General features: G+C 45.5%; 4 protein-coding genes across 7 annotated transcripts; 2 read left to right on the top strand and 2 right to left on the bottom strand.

The window, feature by feature from the left end:
- Window positions 1-2549: 2549 nt before the first annotated feature.
- On the top strand, window positions 2550-3252 carry C11H17orf114 (chromosome 11 C17orf114 homolog). Its single transcript, XM_076870132.1, has 2 exons — window positions 2550-2622; window positions 3086-3252. Exons 1-2 carry the CDS (start codon window positions 2550-2552, stop codon window positions 3250-3252), a joined length of 240 nt encoding a protein of 79 aa, XP_076726247.1.
- A 3028-nt stretch (window positions 3253-6280) lies between these two features.
- On the bottom strand, window positions 6281-8341 carry Psmb6 (proteasome 20S subunit beta 6). Of its 2 annotated transcripts, none has more exons than XM_076870040.1 (6): window positions 8215-8341; window positions 7763-7830; window positions 7201-7332; window positions 6954-7083; window positions 6618-6762; window positions 6281-6491 (listed from the first exon to the last, which is right to left on the bottom strand). In XM_076870040.1, exons 1-6 carry the CDS (start codon window positions 8314-8316, stop codon window positions 6349-6351), a joined length of 720 nt encoding a protein of 239 aa, XP_076726155.1. In that variant the 5' UTR covers window positions 8317-8341; the 3' UTR covers window positions 6281-6348. The 2 variants fall into 2 exon arrangements, with proteins under 2 accessions (XP_076726155.1, XP_076726156.1); XM_076870041.1 differs by having other exon boundaries at window positions 6351-6511.
- Window positions 8342-8497: 156 nt separating this feature from the next.
- Vmo1 (vitelline membrane outer layer 1 homolog) lies at window positions 8498-17131 on the top strand. Of its 3 annotated transcripts, none has more exons than XM_076870611.1 (5): window positions 8498-8639; window positions 13701-13811; window positions 16124-16316; window positions 16406-16521; window positions 16807-17131. In XM_076870611.1, exons 3-5 carry the CDS (start codon window positions 16134-16136, stop codon window positions 17102-17104), a joined length of 597 nt encoding a protein of 198 aa, XP_076726726.1. In that variant the 5' UTR covers window positions 8498-8639; window positions 13701-13811; window positions 16124-16133; the 3' UTR covers window positions 17105-17131. The 3 variants fall into 3 exon arrangements, with proteins under 3 accessions (XP_076726726.1, XP_076726727.1, XP_076726728.1); XM_076870612.1 differs by lacking the exon at window positions 8498-8639 and adding an exon at window positions 13295-13350; XM_076870613.1 differs by lacking the exons at window positions 8498-8639; window positions 13701-13811 and adding an exon at window positions 13304-13396.
- Window positions 13012-15136, bottom strand: Gltpd2 (glycolipid transfer protein domain containing 2). Its single transcript, XM_076871387.1, is given in 8 exon segments — window positions 13012-13121; window positions 13124-13226; window positions 13228-13257; window positions 13259-13372; window positions 13374-13557; window positions 13650-13693; window positions 13695-13767; window positions 15123-15136. Coding segments are annotated over 8 exon segments (672 nt in total).
- Window positions 17132-17404: the final 273 nt, after the last annotated feature.

The raw sequence follows: 17404 nt of genomic DNA, 5'->3' as shown, positions 1-17404 counted from the left end.
ATAGCTCAGTGGTAGAGTGTTTCTAGGTTCAATCCTGATTACTGGAGTGGGGTGGGGTAGGAACAGACAAAACCAATCAATAGAAATCTAGTTACTGGCTGCCTGTGTCAGGGTATGGGGAAAGACTGACATATAATGGGAATTTTATTTTTTGCAGTGGTAGGGACTGAACTCAGTAGAGCTAGGCAAGATCCTTCCCTCTGAACTACATCCTATACTCCCAAAGGAATTCTTTAGAATTTTTTTTTTTTTTGGTAGTTGGGATTGAATCCAAAGGTGATTTATCACTGAGCCACATCCCCAGTCCTTTTTATTTTTTGAGACAGAGTCTCACTAACTTTCTTAGGGCCTAGATAAGTTGCTGAGGCTGGCCTTGAACTTGCAATCCTCCTGCCTCAAGCCTTCTGTGTCGCTGGAATTACAGGTGTGTGCCACCATGTCTGGTTATAAGGGAATTGTTTAGGGTGATAGAAATCACTTATATTTTGATTGGAGTTGATGATTATATGAGTGTATATACTGGACAGAACTCATGGAACTGTACATTATGTGTATTGAATTGTACATACATTTTTACTTCAATGGTTGTAAAAAACAAAACAAAACAGATTTCTAAGTCAGGCCATATAGTATAATAGTGCTTCCTAAAATTTCCCATGGAACGGTACCCTTAGGCAACAATGATGTACTATTTGCTGAGTTTTACTCCAAGGCACTTGGAATTCTTGGCTAGATTGCTCTCAACTCAAAAGCCCCCAGACTAGGCTCTGGCCAAGCTACACAGGCTGAGGACATCGATGCCTGGAAAGCTCAGTGTAGTGGTTAATGGAGTCTTCTCTGTATTCAGACAGACTTTGAGTGGAGTTGGGGAGGCATGATTCCATTCCTGCTCTGCAATAACTACCTCTGTGACCTAGGGCAAATTATCTTATCTCTTAGTGCCTCTTTCCTCATCTGTAAAATCAGGACAGTAATAATAATAATCTTAAAAGATCATTGAGTTCTAAGGGTGTGGTTCAGTAGCAGAGTACAGGCTTAAGGGCCTGGGTTTGTTTCCACCCCCGCCCCCCATCATTAACATGATAAAATGAGATAAAAATGTAAGTCTCTAGCATCTACTGAGCCCTCCATAATTAATCAATTACAACTATCCCCATAAAAAAAAAATGGTCAAGAGTGCTGGCACATGACACTGTACCTGTTATCCCAAGGAGTCCAAGACCAGCTTGGGCAACATAGTGAGATCCCGTTTCAAAACAAAGAAATAAACATAAAAGGGACAAAAACTGCCAGACCATTTAATGAGAACATAATATTTCCCTGTCTAGTAAAGTTTCTCATTCTAAAAATTGAGTATTCCACGGGCTGGGGTTGTGGCTCAGCGGTAGAGCTCTCGCCTAGCATGCCCAGGGCCCTGGGTTCGATCCTCAGCACCACATAAAACTAAATGTTTGGAATAAATGCATTGTGTTCAACTACAACAACAAAACAATAAATATTTAAAAAAAAATAAAAATTGAGTATTCTTTCAAAATTTTTTGGTATCAAGGATTGAACCCAGGAGTGTGTAACCACTAAGTTGTATCCCCAGCCCTTCTTATTTTTTATTCCAAGATAGGGTCTCACTGAGTTGCTAAGGGTCTTGCTAAGTTGCAGAGACTGGCTTTGAATTTGTGATCCTCCTGCCTCAGCCTCCTGAGTCACTGGAATTACAGGTGTGTGCCACCATGCCTGGCTCAACTCCAAATCTTATTCTAAAGTTAAAAAAAAAAAAAAAAAAAGGGTTGGCTAGGTAGCTCAGTGTAGAGTGCTGGTGGCAGGACAAGCTAGCATGCACAAAGTCCTAGGTTCAATCCCTGGTACAGAAAGACAGGAAGGAAGGAAGAAAGGAAGGAAGGAAGGAAGGAAGGAAGGAAGGAAGGAAGGAAGGAAGGAGTGAGTGTGGGCAGGCCGGCTAGCCATATAACTTAGTGACAGAGCACATGCTTATTAGCATGCACAAGGCCCTGAGTTCAATACCTAGAAGAAGAAAAGAAAGAAAGAAAATACAAACAGATTCTCAACCCTGGCAGTGTGTAGCCTCTGGCAATAAGTTCTCAGGCATTGTTCTACTGAATTTTCACCAAGTCATAGCAACTCTGTGTTTATCTCTGCCATGCCATGCTACAGCCACCCTAACACCCCATTCTCCTGCTTTTACATGAGTATCAGAGAGAAACTCAAAATTAAAGGGGCACAAGAAATAAATGTCTGAAGATGTAGCTCAATGGTGGAGAACTATCCTTGCATGCTTAAGGCCCTGGGTTCAATCCCAAGTAACACACACACACACACACACACACACACACACAGGTGTCTCAATGGGGGGTATTCTCTCCCATTCCCTCCTCCTCCCTGCTCTTCCCCTTCAATCCCCTGGCGCCTATAATCACCAGGCAGTCTGAGGCTAAGTGGTAATTTTGCCCTTGGTGGGGGGGCTTAGAAACCACACTCCTCCCCTTGGGGCCCTCCTGGCCATTCCCAGCATCCTGGTCTTCTCCATTGTTGAGATGGGTCTGAAGGGTGTATGGTGTTTCCCATGGTGTGGATGCCGGAGACAACGGGGAACTGAAAGAGGAGCAGGTATGAGGGTTAACTGAGGGAACAGGGGGATTGTTAGGCATACAGTTAGACAAGTGTACGGGGAGAAAGATAAACTCTCAAACCAGCAAAGGAAAAAGGATCCTGTATCTCCCTGGTTTGGAGGTGGATTCCTCACTTTCTCACAAGACTGGTGAGAGTCCAGTACAAAATGGAACAGTGGTGCCCTGTGGCAAAATTTAAAAACTTCAAGATGGTGACAGTAGACCACTATTCCAAGCGTGGGAGACTTTCTGAGCAGGAGAGGGACTTAGGGGGATTTTGCAATTGCTCAGGCTGCATGCCTGTGAAGCCAGTCTTGCTTTTTAACATCCCTGCTGCTGCCACCAACTTCCCTCATCCCTCAGAATCCCAGGACAATTTCTTTCCTCTTCAGCTACTGATGGGAGGTGGTGTGGGGGGAGTTGAACTCTTAACCACAATCCCTTTCTTCCTCCTCTTGTAGGCCTGGGTTCTGCTGCCCCTCCAGATTCCAGCCCAGCTATCACCCCCATGGTGACTGAGGGAGGGCCACCCTCCCCAGGGGCTGGTGCCTACTTCAGCAGAAAAGCCCGACTCTCCTTCCGCCACCAGCTGCATGATGTAGCATCAGCCAATGACTCCACCATTTGAAGGGAGGCAATCAGGGGCTGAACCTCCAGGAAGACTTGGAAACCTCCCTTCACCCCATTTCTCAATGGTCCCAGTGTCTGGCTCCCCCAAATCTATCATGACCTTCTCATTAAATTCTTTCAGACTTTCCAAGTGTTCTGTGTATGACTGGAAGGTTGACAGGGTCAAGGCACTAAGGCTGTATAAGGCTGAGGTAGGAAGGGAAGCATCAGGTGGGAGTGGGTCACAGGAATGGTGAATATGAGGCAGACCCCAGGTGTGCTAACAGGAAAGTAAATTTGCTGAAACCCAGCTTCAGAGATGAGTGTGGTGAGAACAAGTTTGGGGAGGTTGGTTTGCAGGGTATGGTGGTGCTTGCCTGTAATCCCAGAGACTCAGGAGGCTGAGGCAGGAGAATTACAAGTTCGAGGACAGCTTCAGCAATTTAGTGAGGCACTAAGCAATTTGGCAAGACCCTGTCTCAAAATTAAAATAAAATAAAAATAAAAGGCTGGATTTGTGGCTCAGTGGTTAAGCATCCCTAGGTTCAATCCCCAGTTTAGGGGGGGCGGATTGTGGGAGGTCGGGCAGGACAGATGGGATTATGGAGCATATCATTCAATAAATATTTGGTATTAACTGCCTGCCAGATATAGAGAATGTATCACTGAATCAAGAAGAAAAAACTCTATTTCTATTTCTTTCTTTGAGCTGACTTTCTAGTACAGGGAGAAGACAAGTAAACAAATAAGCATGACAATATGAGACACTAACAAGAAAATTAAACAGGGTAAAGTGAAAATGAGATGGCAGAGGATGGTGTTTCTTTAATTTCAGATGGATAGGAAAGGCTTTTCTGAGTTGAGACCTGAACGACAAGCAACTAAGTGAAAGCTGGGAAATGAGGTATCAGTGTAGGCCAATGACTCTAGCATACCACTCCGATGCAGGATAGCAGTGAGGCTGTATATATGTGGGGGAAGGGGTATATGGTAAATTTCTTCCTTCCACTCCATTTTGCTATAAACTTAATACTGCTGTAAGAAACAGTTTAAAAAAAAAATCAGGCTGGTGCAGGGCTGCACACCTATAATTCCAGTGACTGGGGAGGCTTGAGTCAGGAGAATCACAAGTTGGAGATCAGCCTTAGCGACTCTGCTGGAGCCTTAACAACTTAATGAGAACCTGTCTCAAAAAAATAAAAAGGACTGGGGATGTAGTTCAGTAGCAAAGCGCCCTGGGTTCAATCCCCAGTAACAAAGAATAAATTAAAATTTCACAGGACTGGGGGTTTAATTCAGTGGTAAAGCTGTTACTTAGCATGGATGAGGCCCCCCCGCAGGCAGAAAAAACAGTAAATGGTAAGGTTGTAGGAAACCAAAAATAAGGAATGACTGGAGTGTTAAGGTTAAGCAATAGTTGATCTTCAAAGTCTTGGTAAGGAGCCAAAATATTAGTCCAGGTAGTTCGGTAAGGCAGGGAAGAATGTTAAAGCAGGGAAGCAACATGGTCTCATGTTTACAAAGGTTACTTCCCTTGCTGTATGGGAAAAGGACTGCCCTAAGGGCAAGTAGGAAGCAGAAAGGCCATTTAGGAGGTTGTTGTCATTCAGAGATCATGGTGGTTTGGATCAGGATAGTGGTATGGAGATAGTAAGTAGATGAATTCTATGTATACGCCTCTCTCCTGCTCTCTAAAATCCTCCAGGGCAGGATATTATGCATACTAGAACAAGGTTTCCAAATGTATCTTTTATGGTTCCCTTACCCTTACACTGGAGAAAAGAAGACTAAACATTTGTCACTGTCAATAAGCATCACTGAATTCCTTTAGGTCCTTGATGTTGGAGAGAACAGAATCCATTCTCAGCCTTCTGTGGAAATGGTGACTTTCAGAGCCAGTCTAAAGCGTTTAAATTCCACTTGCAGACAAGACCAACTTCTTTCCCCTGAAGCCAAGGAAGTCACATTTCTATGTCCTGACCACAAGATGAGGTAACAGAAGTTAAGTATGGAGAAAGAGAACCATGAGGTGAGGCTAAAGGAGAGTTCTTCTGGTCTTTGGCCCAGTAATCACTGATGATGACTGGTATGCCAGGAGAGATGACCTCAATCTCAGAATTCTAAATTCTACCTTGGACTTGAACATAGAGGGGTAGGTATTGTTGGCAGCCCCCAACATTAACCATATTCTAATAGTTTAAGTAGCTAGAAATGATAGAGAAAAGAAAATATGGGGATAGTTTGGAGAAAGAGGTTTGAAAACCACCATGTAGCTGTGGGCAACCATATAGCATGTGTCACTGTTGGTCATCGATTCTAACAAACACACCACCTGGTGTAGAATGCTGAAAGCAGGGGAGGTAGTTGTATGTGGGGACAGGCATATATATGGAAAAATCTCTAACTTCCACTCTATTTTACTGTAAATCAATACTTCTCTAAAAAAGTTTACCAAAAACAAATCCTTAAAAAAAAAATCAGGGGCTGCGGATGTGGCTCAAGCGGTAGCGCGCTTGCCTGGCATGCATGCGGCCCTGGTTCGATCCTCAGCACCACATACAAACAAAGATGTTGTGTCTGCCGAAAACTGAAAAATAAATATTAAAAAAAAAAAAAAAATCAGGTTGGGTGCAGTGCATACTTCTACATGCTTGTAATCCTGACTATGTGAGGTTTGAGATAGGCTGGCAGTGAGGTAGGAGGACGGCAAGCATGAGGCCAGCCTGGACCCTGCTGGGATTACAGCTCAGTGGTAAAGCACTTGCTTAGCATGTAGGAGGTTCTGTTATGATTAATCCATAATACCACAAAAAGACAGAGAAGAGAAAAGAAGGGGGAAGGGGTGGAGAAGGGAAAGAGGAGGAGGGAGGAAGAAAGAAAACCACACATGCAAAAGTTTAGTGAAGAGTGGTAGAACATTCATAAACTCCCTCAATCTCCTGTGTAACTCCTCTTGAGTTTAGTGCAGTGGTTTGCACAAACCACTAGTGGGCCAAACAAGTTCAGGCTTGAGGTTAAGAAAAGAACCTCAAATTACAAAGACTCTCTTTGACAAACTGTTTATTAAATTCTTATCAGTACGGGGTGAATATTATTACATCCTAGAATCGCAGACTTAGGGAGGTGGTAAAGTAGCAATGGTGAATTTGGGTATCTGGTCTCCCAAAAGTACCTGCCGCTCTACCCCCGATTCTTCAATGGCTGCCAGGCGGATCACCCCTCCACTGGAGCCATCCCGTTCCATAGCCAAAGCAAGAGCTGTGGATAAAAGGAGGAAGTTGGATTTGGAGTTAGTTGCTGGGAGTACTGTAATAAATGAGAAATGTTGGCCTGGCTTGGGTAGGGAGGGTTGACGACCACAGGCCCAGAAACCCAAGTTCTCACCATTGGCAGTGAACTGCAGACACTCTTCCTTAGTCATGCCTTCACGGTAGGTAGCATCAACATAGCCATAGATATATGAACTCCCAGAGCCTCCAATGGCAAAGGACTGCCTTACCATCATACCTCCCATGGGAACTGAGTATACCTGCCAGACGAAGGAGAACAGTCACAGTGTATAACCTTCTCCCAGCACATATACATCCACCTTCCCATCGTGGGATCAGTCTGGAGAGAGTTAATGGTAACTGAGGTAGGAACTGAAATGAGAAACAGAAAATGGTCAGAGTAGAGAAAGGATCTAAGGCAAGGCTTCAGTGCTGGAGTAGATTATCTCACCTGTCCTCCTTCTTGAGGATCCCAGCCAGCAATGATAATTCCAGCCATCAGATCTTCCCGGTATCGGTAACACATCTCCTTAAAGAGGCTGGCTGCTGTGTGCACCAATGGAGGCTCATTCAGTTCAATGCTGGAGGGTTGGGTGGGGGTTACAAAGAAAGCAGTCTTAGGTCCTGACAGTGAGCCCACTTAGTGCCTCAGGTCCCAGTTCCCTTCCCATACTTGCTCCTTCCCTGCCCACAAGCACCTGTGGAATCCAAGCTGATAAGTGACAGCATCTGCTACAGCCTGGGTGTCAGCTGCAGAGCCTGAACGGCAGCAGAAAATATGGTCATGAATAGGAGTCAGCTTGTCAGTCACTCGATTGGCGATATAGGACCTGCAGGATGGCAGAATAGTGAGGGAAAGACCCCACCTGCCTCCCACCTCCATCCCATCACTATCCACAGGGGAATGGGGGGTACCTGGGGTGTGTGTGTGTTTTCAGGGATAGGAAACCAGTATTGCTTATTGGTTCTCATACAAATGGAATTAGGCTAGATGGAGAACAGACTTTTATAAGGATGAATGAAACAACAAGCTGGGATAAATCTTTCTCTCCAGGTAGACGAGAAATTTCCCTGCCTACATTAGACTGGAGGATTAAGGATGGGCTGGCAGGGCTAGGGATGCGTGGCTCAGTGATAAAGCACTTGCTTGGCTGGCCACAGGTTTGATTCCCCAGCACTGAAAGGAGGGAAAACAGGATGGTCCAGAAGGCAAGAAAGGGAAAGATGGAAAAATCTTTCATAAATCTGTCCTGAGCTCACCCAGTGGTTGTTCTGGAGTCCGCCCCCAGAACCACACCCCCGTCAAATTGCACAGCCATGATAGTGGTCTAAGAAAAGGGAGAGAGGAGTGAGTCTAGACTTTTCCACATTCCCCAACATACATAAACCCCAACAATTCCCTCCCCAGATCCCATAATACAAAACTCGTGCGCCGCGGACCCATTTTTCAATCCTGTGGGGGCCTCTACACTCCTCAGAATACCAGAATTCCAACCCTCAAGCTCAGAGGTTTCATTTGCCCTGAAAGATAGAATTTCACGCTTCAACCTACCCTTTACTCCCCATCACCAACGTACCACACCACTCCAGCATCCTCAGAATACCTCTCCCTCGGAGTGAGCATAACACTGTCCACCTCCCCTCTCCCAACCCTACTTGGGCTTTATCCTCCCCAGTTGTGCACATTTTCTGAATCATGACTCCTTCCTCACCCCTGTGGAGACTTCCCGGTTTTCCCAGTCTGGGGCGACAGCCTCCCGCCCCCAGGCGGGTGCGGGACCCTCTCCTCGAGCAGCAACTAAGGTGGCAGCCATCTTCCTCCTCCTGTGCTACCACAAAGCAACTGTCGTAAAGCGCTCTGTCACTCTCTCTGAGGCCTTCTGGGAGAGAAATCATGCCGCGGTTGACGGCAGAAGGGAAATGAAAGTAGAGGGTAGGTTATTTTGCGACAGTGAGCACTTGATGGCAGTGTGTCAGGCAACAAACTAATAAAGAGAGCGGTGGAGAGAGACCCCGAAAAGAGAAAGTCCTGTCTTGCTGTGGTGGCGCACGCCTATTACCCCAGCCACGGAGGATCGCAAGTTAGAGACCGGCCTTGGCAATTTAGTGAGATCCGTTTCAACATAAAATAAAAAAGGTTTGGTGGATGTAACTCAGTGGTAGATCATTCCTGGGATCAGTGCTTAGTACAGGGGAGTCCGGAAAGCAGGGGATGTTGCTCGGTGGTAGAGCACTTTTGCATATGCAAGGTCCTGAGTTCAGTACTGGCCTGGACTGTACTAATCTGTCCGATTGGAGTCTGGAGATCTGAGTTGGAATAATCGTGGGGTGTTTTCATTTTTCTTGGCTGTAAACCTAGCAGTGGTTGAATTACTGGGCCTTATGGTAACTCTATTTAACATTTTGAGGAACTGACCATTGGTTTCCGTAGCGACTGCACCATTTTTTATATTCGCACCAGCCATGTGTGAGGATTCCAATTTTTGTGCATACCGACCAACACTTGGTATTGTGTATCTTTTTTTTGTTGTTGTTGTGGCCATCCCAGTAGATATGAGTGCAATCTTCTGGCTTTTTATTTGCATTTCCCTAATAATTAGTGATGTTGAACATATTTCCGTGTGCTAATTGGCCTTTTGTGTATCTTCTTTGGAGCAATGTTTATTTAAGGTCTCATTTTTAAATTGGGATTTTTTTTTTTTTATTGTTGGGTTGTGGGAGTTTTTTTTTTTTTAATATTTATTTACTTTTTTTTTCCATTTTTCTTTTTTTTTAAATTTTTATTATTGGTTGTTCAAAACATTACATAGTTCTTGACATATCATATTTCATACATTTGATTCAAGTGGGTTATGAACTCCCATTTTTACCCTGTATACAGATTGCAGAATCACATCGGTTATATTTATTTACTTTTGAGACAGGGTCCTGTTGAGTTGTTCCGGGCTGATTTTTTTTTTTTTTTTTTTTTTTTGGTACTGGGGATTGAACTCAGGGGTACTCAATCACTGAGCCACATCTCCAGCCCTATTTTGTATTTTATTCGAGGCAGGGTCTCACTGAGTTGCTTAGCTTCTTGGCATTGCTGAGACTGGCTTTGAACTCGCGATTCTGCTGTCTCAGCCTCCCAAGCCGCTGAGCTTTTTATATTATTCTTGATATTAGAAACATCCCGTATATGATTTCCAAATATTTTTCTCCCATTGGCTTGTTTTTTTAAAAAAAATTTTATTGGTTGTTGATAGACCTTTATTTATTTATATGTGGTGCTGAGGATTGAACCCAGTGCCTCACACATGCTAGGCAAGTGCTGTACCACTGAACCATAGCCCCAGCCTTGGATTGTCTTTATACTTAATTCATTTGTATTCTTTGAAGAAGGAAAGTTTTGATATGTGTGTGTGTGTGTGTGTGTGTGTGTGTGTGTTACTGTGAATCAAACCCAGGGCTTCGTATTTGCTAGGCAAGCTCTGTACCACTGAGTTACATTCCCAACCCTTTAAAAATTTTTACAGATTCTTCCTAAATTGTTCAGGCTAACCTCCAACTTGGGATCCTTCTGCCTCAGTCTCTGTAGTCACTGGGATTACAGGATGTGCCACTGTGCCTGGCACCTGTGTTTTTTTTGAAGAGTTCTGTAGTGCTTACTCTTACATTCTTAGATCTGTGATCCATTTCAAGTCATTTTTTTGTATATGATGTGAAGTCTAAATTCATTTATTCCTCTTCCTCTGCCTCCTCCTTCTTTTTTGGTACTATGGAATGAACCCAGGGGTGCTTAACCACTGAGCCACATTTCTGGCCCTTCTTATTTTTTATTTTGAGAAAGGTTCTAAGTTGCTGAGGGCCTTGCTAAATTGCTGAGGCTGGCAACTTGCAATCATCCTGCCTCAGCTTCCCAAGCCACTGGGATTACAGGCATGCCCACCACACTGGCTTAAATTCATTCTTTTGCATGTAGTTACCCAGTTGTTCCAGACCTATTTGTCAAAAAGGTTTATTCCTTCCCCCTTGAATGTTTTTGGCATCCTTGTCAAAAATCAATGGAGCAGGGAGCTGGGATTATGGTTCAGTGATATAGTGCTTGCCTAGCATTTGTGAGGCACTGTGTTCGATTCTCAGCACCACACATGAGCAAATAAATAAATAAAGGTGCATCAATAACTAATAAAAATATTTTTAAAAAATCAGTGGATCTGGACTGGGAATATATCTCAGTTGGCAGAGTGCTTGCCTAGCCTGTGCAAGGTCCTGGATTCAATCCTCAGCATCACCTAAAAGAAAAAAAGAATCAATTGACCAAAAGCTAGAGGTGGTGGCATTTGCCTATAATCCCAGTTACTTGAAAGGTTGAAGCAAGAGGCTCGCTTTGAGTCCACAAAGCTTGGGCAACACAGAATCCAGCTTAAAAAAAAAAAAAAAGCAATTTACCAATAATATATGGATTTATTTCTATACTCTTCTCCTGGTTTTATTTCAATGAGCTATTATTTAATCCTCATGCCAGTATCATACTGTCCTGATTACTGTAGCTTTGTAGTATATTTAAAAGAAAATTATCCAGTATATCAATGCATACCTGTATCCCAGTTACTTGTGAGGCTGAGGCAGGAGGATTGTTTGAGCTCTGGAGTTCTAGATTAGCCTGGGCAACATAGACCACATCTCCCCCCGCCAAAAAAAAAAAAAAAAAAAAAAAAAAAATGCATAAAATTTTAAAGTGTGAAGTTCAGTGTCATTTGCTACATTCAAAATGTTGTATAACCACCATCACTATATAGTTTCTGAATGTAGTAATTTCTGAAATTGGAAGTGTGAATCCTTCAACTGTGTTTTCCTTTTCAAGATTGTTTTGGCTATTCTGGATCCCTTGCATTTGCATATGAATTTTAGGAGTAGCTTGTTCATTTCTGGAAAAAAAAAAAAACATAGGAATTTTGTTAGGGATTGCATTGCATCTGTAGATCAATTTAGGAAAGTGCTGTCTTTTTCTTTTTCCTGTACTGGAGATCAAACCTAGTGCCTCATACATGGTACTACTACCAAGTTAGGCCCTGGCTTTTCTTTATCCCTTTTTATGTGTGTATGCTGGTCTTATGTATCTATTCACTGTACTACTGAGCAACATTACTAAACTCTTGGCCTCATTTGTGATTTAATTAATTATTTTTTGAGCAGGAAAGTGACAGGAAATAAACTGCATCTTAAAGTGTTACTTTTTCTCCTTTACTGACAATACATTATTGGGAAGGAAAGAATGGACAGAGGGACAACTAAGAAGCTGTTGCAGCTGTGTATGATGGCACATGCCTGTAATTCCAGTGACTTGGGCAGGGCTGAGACAGGAGGATTGCAAGTTGGAGATCAGCCTCAGCAATTTAACCAGGCTCTAAGCAACTTCCCAAGACCCTGTCTCAAAAAATTAAAAGGGCTGGGGGTGTGGCTAAGTGGCCCTAGGTTAAATCCCCAATACCAAAAAAAAAAAAAAAAAAAAAAAGTATTGCAATAAAATTAGTTATCCATAAAGTTGTCCTGGACAAGGGTAGTAGTGTAGAAGTGGTGGAAAAAGTGGGAAATTGTTAGATACTCACATATTGGATGTTGATGTGATGAATGGGAAACAGAAGAGTCATATTACAAGGTTTATGGTCTAAGGTCCTGAAGAATGGAGGTATTTACTGAGCTAGCAATGACTAGTTTGAATATGTTAGTTCAAATCTAAGCAAAAATGCAGAATTCACAGTTGTAGACATAGGATTCTGGAGTCCAGAAGAAAGTGTATGGGAGGTATAATTTGGGAATTTGCCTAGGAAAAGGGCAGGCTTTTTCATGTTCAGTACTGTTTTGGGAGTGGCTAAAGAATCATTTGGTAAACATAGGATAGACACAAAGTTAGGGAGCTGAGTGCTTGGTGTGAGGCATGATGTGCAGGTCATGGAAGGGAGAGTGTGCTGTTCATTCAAGGAGACAGAACAATGGACAAGATGCACTTTCAGGGGGAAGGTGATAGGATCCGTTTTGCAGATGTTGTTTGAGCTGACTGTGGATGTCATCAGGAAAGAGTTGCTGTATGTCAGTGGAACCCAGAAGACAGGTCTGGGCTGGAGACGTGGCATGGAGTTGGCAACTGAAGCCACAGGAGTGGTTGAAATAGGTCAGGAGAAGCTTGATCCTTTCGGCTGCCGGGAACAGGAATGACACATCTTCCCACACTCTGTTTCCCTTAAGTGCCTGCCATCATTACACAAAATGCCCGGTGTCGGCTGCTGCCAAAGAATACTTCATTCCTCACGGTTCCTCCCATTTTCCTGAGACTACAGAATGAGCGAGAATCTCAAAATCATCCCCGCTGGGGGCGGGACTTGGCTCAGATGACTGTCACTGTGGGAGTGGGACAGCCAAGCTACCAGCTCAGGTGTCTCCCGCCAGTATTGGGGTCGCGATCCTGTGCTGCGCTGATCCCTTCCCCGGGTTCTCCCTTCTGGGCCAGTCTCTCGTCACCGCAGACTTCAAGCCAACGGGAGGAGTCCGTGTCCGGCTACCAGTCCCTGGGTGCGGTTGTAGACATTCTCCAGGCGGCCAGCGGCCCCGTCCATTGTAGCCCGCGCGTCCGCTCTCTGGTTCCTGGACACGCCAGCTCCAGCAAGCTGCCGCGAGTTGGGAGGGCGAGGAGAGCGAGGCGGGCGGCGTGACGGATGAGCCAGGGGTGATATGGGGTCAGGAAATGTCCAATAGGCTTCGCTGCATTGCGTGCGTTGCGTCCGGGCCTCCCAGCGTCCTTGTCGCCACCCGGTGGAGGCAGATCTGGGACCAGCGCAGCGCGCGGTGCAGCAAGAGCAATAACATTTGTGAGCCCAAAGACCCGGCCAGCCGAGTCCCTGGGGACCCTACCTGGTAGCTCCTGCATTCCTGCCTGCTTCTCCCAGACCGCCATGGTTGTCAGTGATGTGTAGTGGGTGGAATCTGGGCCATGCACGCGAGTCTCCAGTGCTGTCACCTTGGTGAAGACCTTGCTTGTAGTGAAGGCGAAGGTGGAGCCAAGGGGAGTTAGGAACCTGTGTGCTTGGTGGTGGGATGGGGGAGATGATTTGAGAAGGCGATGGAAACAAGGAGGTGAGGACTGGCTTGTAGGAGAGAGATCACTCACCTGACTAGTTCCTTCCATCCTGACAATTCCGCATCCCCTTTACAATTTCAGACTGGCAATAAAGGGCCTTATCGTGCAGCCCAGCACTCCCTGAGGCCCCAGACAGCAAAGCTCTTCTCTTTGGGTACCATCAGAAGGTCCGGCTCTTGCTGGATCTACTTAGTAAGTAGCTGGATTAGACTCTGAACAGATTGTCCCTAAGGTCTAGCTTCAGTCCTTTTCTGTTATACTCTCAGCTTCATGATGGGAGAGAGGAGATGAGGAAGAGGACTCATCCTTCACCAGACCCTTAGCGTAGCTCCCTTTCCCCCTGTTCAGGGTTCTATCTGGGGCTCTCAGACTCAGCCCTGTCTTGAGCATACCCTGTCTTGGAAGGCAGTGGACCTTCTGGAATGCAGGACTTCGCCAGGGCCTGCAGTCTGACAGGATGCTTGGGAAGAGGGGAAACTAAGTGGTGAGGTCCAGAAAAGGGAGCTTGGGTTCTAAGGGCCTAGACTCCTGAGTTTTTCCCTGAGCAGGTAAGGAAAGAAGCCATTCACCAAGGATCTGAGCACTGAGATGAAAAAGCACTAACACAAAAATAGAGGAATTGCCTGGTGGAACAAGCAACATAGGGCAGGGTGTGGCAGTGAGACCCCCATGGCTGCTGCTGAGACCACTGCCCCCTCACTAGCCCCTAGCCAGTGTCATCATAGGCCTCCAGGAGGAGGAAGATGTGGGCAGTGACCTGAGATGCAAATTAATTTATTATTAAATTAATTATTAACCTTTTTAAGACCCCTTCCCCTGTATATTTTGCCCCAGAGGGCAGCTACCCTAGGGTGAGGGACTGAATGAAGATTTGGGGGGAAGTGGCAACAATGACACATCTCTACATTTCCTTTTCCTGTAGGGTCAGCTTATAGTAAGAGGCAGCCTGGGTATTACTGGGGAGAGAGGCTAGGGGTAAGAACCAGTTCCCCTACTGTGGACTGTAAGTTAACTCTGGACTTGGATTCCCTCCACTATAAATTGAGGATAATAATAGGTACTTGCAAGCCTCATGTGAGGATTAAATGATAATGTTTGTGAAAATGTTGTAAATGGGAAAGCTGACCACAATTGCCCTACAAATCTTCCCAAGTTCAGTGGGGCAGGGGAGGTCTTTGGGATCCAGCGACCACCCACTTCTAAATTTTCCATTCTATTCCCAGAGAACCTTGTCATGATCTAGGTACGTGACCTTTCAATTATGTACTTTAGGTTTTATCCTTTTACATTCTTTTGGTTTAACTTTTTAAACTCCAGATTGATTCCACAGTCATTTATAAAAATTATCTTCATTAACTACTTCCACATGCCAGGCCCTACTAGGCCTCCAGAATATAAAAGTGTTCTCCCAGAGCTAAACATCCATTGAGGGAGAATTTTCTATTTGTTTTCCCCACGGGAGCTCTGAAGAAGACAGGGGCCTTGTTTTTCTTGGATGCTTACAGGCCAAAACTCATTATTACTAAACAAATAGGAATTGAATAAGCAAAGCTGTGTGTATGAAGGGCAGGCAAATCAGGGGTGGAGCCCCCTAACAGATCTAGACAGGTTTTGTTTGCTTTTTGTTTTGTAAATTAGAAGTCCACCCTGTGGAAAGAAAGTAAGGATATAGTGGCACATGGTGCAGCAGCTCTGGAGGCCAAAGCTGTAGGATCACCATTTCAAGGTCAGCCTGAGCAATTTAGCAAGGCCCTAAGCAACTCAGCGAGATCCTGTCTCTAAATAAAATGTAAAAGAGGGCTGGGGATGTGGCTCAGTGGTTAAGCGCACCTGGGTTCAATCCCCGGTACCAAAAAGAAAGCTTGGATACAGGAAGTGATGGAAGAAATAGCCTGTTTTGTTCTTAGCAGGTTCTTAGAGCCTTATCCATAAACATCTTAGAGTTGGGTATATCTGGTACTCTGGATTCTCACAGGGTCAGCACTCCAGTCTCTAAGAAGATCCATCCCAATTCCAGCAGTTCATGAATTCTTGCCATATGCTCAGTCTATGGAGCTCCCTAGGTTGCCCCTGGCCAATCCTGTCTCTGAGGCCTAGTCCTGGTCTTTGTTCCCAGTGTTGGAATGGTTCCCTGCTTACTGGTTTTGACTTCAGGCAAGTCATTTGTCATTTCTGGGCCTTAGTTCCCCCATCAGCCATATAGGAAAGGTAATTCAGATTTCCTAAAATTGTGAGGATTAAATAAAATATGTCTGCAAAGCACTAGCCACAATTTGTGTCCTATAGTAAGCCTTTAGTATGTGGTTATTATCTCAACTTGCCCACTGTCACTGCCCCTCCTTTCTTAGCTTTGGGACTCTGCCTTCCTGAAGTCTGTGGAGTTCCGGGAACAGATTAGTTTTGAATGTCACTTAATCCTGGAGGCCCTTCCGCAATTGGAGCCTAGATTGGGGCTGATAGGGACTGAACTGATATAAACCTGAGTTAAGAGGCCTGATTCACAGACTCTGCAGGATGGAACCGAGTGTGGGAACCAAGCTGCTGATGCTGTTGTGGGCCGTGTACTGCAAATATGCGCTGGCAGATGGGCTGATCGGCTACCCTGTCATTGAAGTGACCAACGGGGGTCCCTGGGGCGACTGGGCCCTGCCTGAGATGTGTCCTGATGGATACTTTGCCAGCGGGTTCTCACTTAAGGTGAGAGCTCTAGGGCTTGGAGGGGGTGGATATGGCATGGGGCCATGGAGCCAAGGATGGCAGTCCCCTGACTCATCCTCACTACCCAGGTAGAGCCCCGTCAAGGCATTCTTGGTGATGACACAGCTCTGAACGGGATCCGGCTGCACTGCACACGTGGTAACACTGAGCTCAACACTCAAGTTGTGGAGTCCCAATCTGGAAAGTGAGAAGGGGCAGGGGCCAAGCATGTCTTAAGGTCAGGGCATGTCTCTTACCCTCCTGGTTACATGCCCTCTCCCAGCAGATAAACTCCTCCTGAATTATGGGGCAGTTTAGACTTGAGGAGGTGGTTGGAAGTCCACCTGTCTGCACCTCACAGAAGGTCAGGTGGTTAAATCCAACCGAATGGGGTTGCCCTGACCTGCCTTGGAAAGTCCCAAGTTCTGGGTTGGCCTCAAGGTGAGTAGGGAGTGCTCACAGAGCTAGCGCTTCTCCTCTTCCCTTATAGGTGGGGTGCATGGAGTGAGCCTCTATGGTGTCCTAGTGGTGGCTTCCTAGTGGCTTTCTCACTTCGGGTGGAAGCACCCATAACCCCTGGGGACAACACTGCAGTGAATAACGTGCGTTTCCGGTGCTCAGATGGCACGGAGTTGCAGGGGCCTGGGCTGGACTGGGGAAAATTTGGAGAATGGAGCACGTCTTGCCTGAAAGGTGCGTGTGGCTTACAGACCAAGGTTGAGCAGCCTAGAGGCCTCCGTGATGACACTGCACTTAACGATGCACGAATATTCTGCTGCCTCACCTAACCTTGTCCTAACATTGTCGCAATCCTCTCCCCGGCTGGCCCAGAGGCTAGTCCCATCCCCCGGGGATTAAAACATTTTCATCTTGACTTTGGTTTGGCTTGTTTTAGGAATGAGAAACTGTGTCTCCTTGTTTGCCTACTAACCCAGTACTGGGCCAGGTCTACATTTGAGTGAGATCTCAGGCGGTCCACGGTAGGCTGCTGCAAGTTATGGCCCCCTTCGTCATGAAAAACAGTGTGTATGTGTGTGTGTGTGTGTGTGTGTGTGTGTGTGTGTGAAGGAAGTCTCTGGCTTTCTGAG

Source organism: Callospermophilus lateralis, chromosome 11, assembly GCF_048772815.1.
Source record: "Callospermophilus lateralis isolate mCalLat2 chromosome 11, mCalLat2.hap1, whole genome shotgun sequence".
Lineage (NCBI taxonomy): Eukaryota > Metazoa > Chordata > Mammalia > Rodentia > Sciuridae > Callospermophilus > Callospermophilus lateralis.
Note: the sequence above shows the minus strand (reverse complement) of the source record. Positions and strands in the feature narration are given on the sequence as shown.

What these genes read in the sequence shown, in the direction of transcription:
- C11H17orf114 (XM_076870132.1), top strand. Translation starts at nt 2,550, where the DNA reads ATGGGTCTGAAGGGTGTATGGTGTTTCCCATGGTGTGGATGCCGGAGA. An exon ending in GGGAACTGAAAGAGGAGCAG is followed by an intron (nt 2,623 to 3,085) that starts GTATGAGGGTTA and finishes CTCCTCTTGTAG; the next exon opens with GCCTGGGTTCTGCTGCCCCT.
- Psmb6 (XM_076870040.1), bottom strand. Translation starts at nt 8,316, where the DNA reads ATGGCTGCCACCTTAGTTGCTGCTCGAGGAGAGGGTCCCGCACCCGCC. An exon ending in GACTCCAGAACAACCACTGG is followed by an intron (nt 7,333 to 7,762) that starts GTGAGCTCAGGA and finishes GCCATCCTGCAG; the next exon opens with GTCCTATATCGCCAATCGAG. An exon ending in ATCCTCAAGAAGGAGGACAG is followed by an intron (nt 6,763 to 6,953) that starts GTGAGATAATCT and finishes TTCGTCTGGCAG; the next exon opens with GTATACTCAGTTCCCATGGG.
- Vmo1 (XM_076870611.1), top strand. Translation starts at nt 16,134, where the DNA reads ATGGAACCGAGTGTGGGAACCAAGCTGCTGATGCTGTTGTGGGCCGTG. An exon ending in CCAGCGGGTTCTCACTTAAG is followed by an intron (nt 16,317 to 16,405) that starts GTGAGAGCTCTA and finishes CTCACTACCCAG; the next exon opens with GTAGAGCCCCGTCAAGGCAT. An exon ending in GTGGAGTCCCAATCTGGAAA is followed by an intron (nt 16,522 to 16,806) that starts GTGAGAAGGGGC and finishes CTTCCCTTATAG; the next exon opens with GTGGGGTGCATGGAGTGAGC.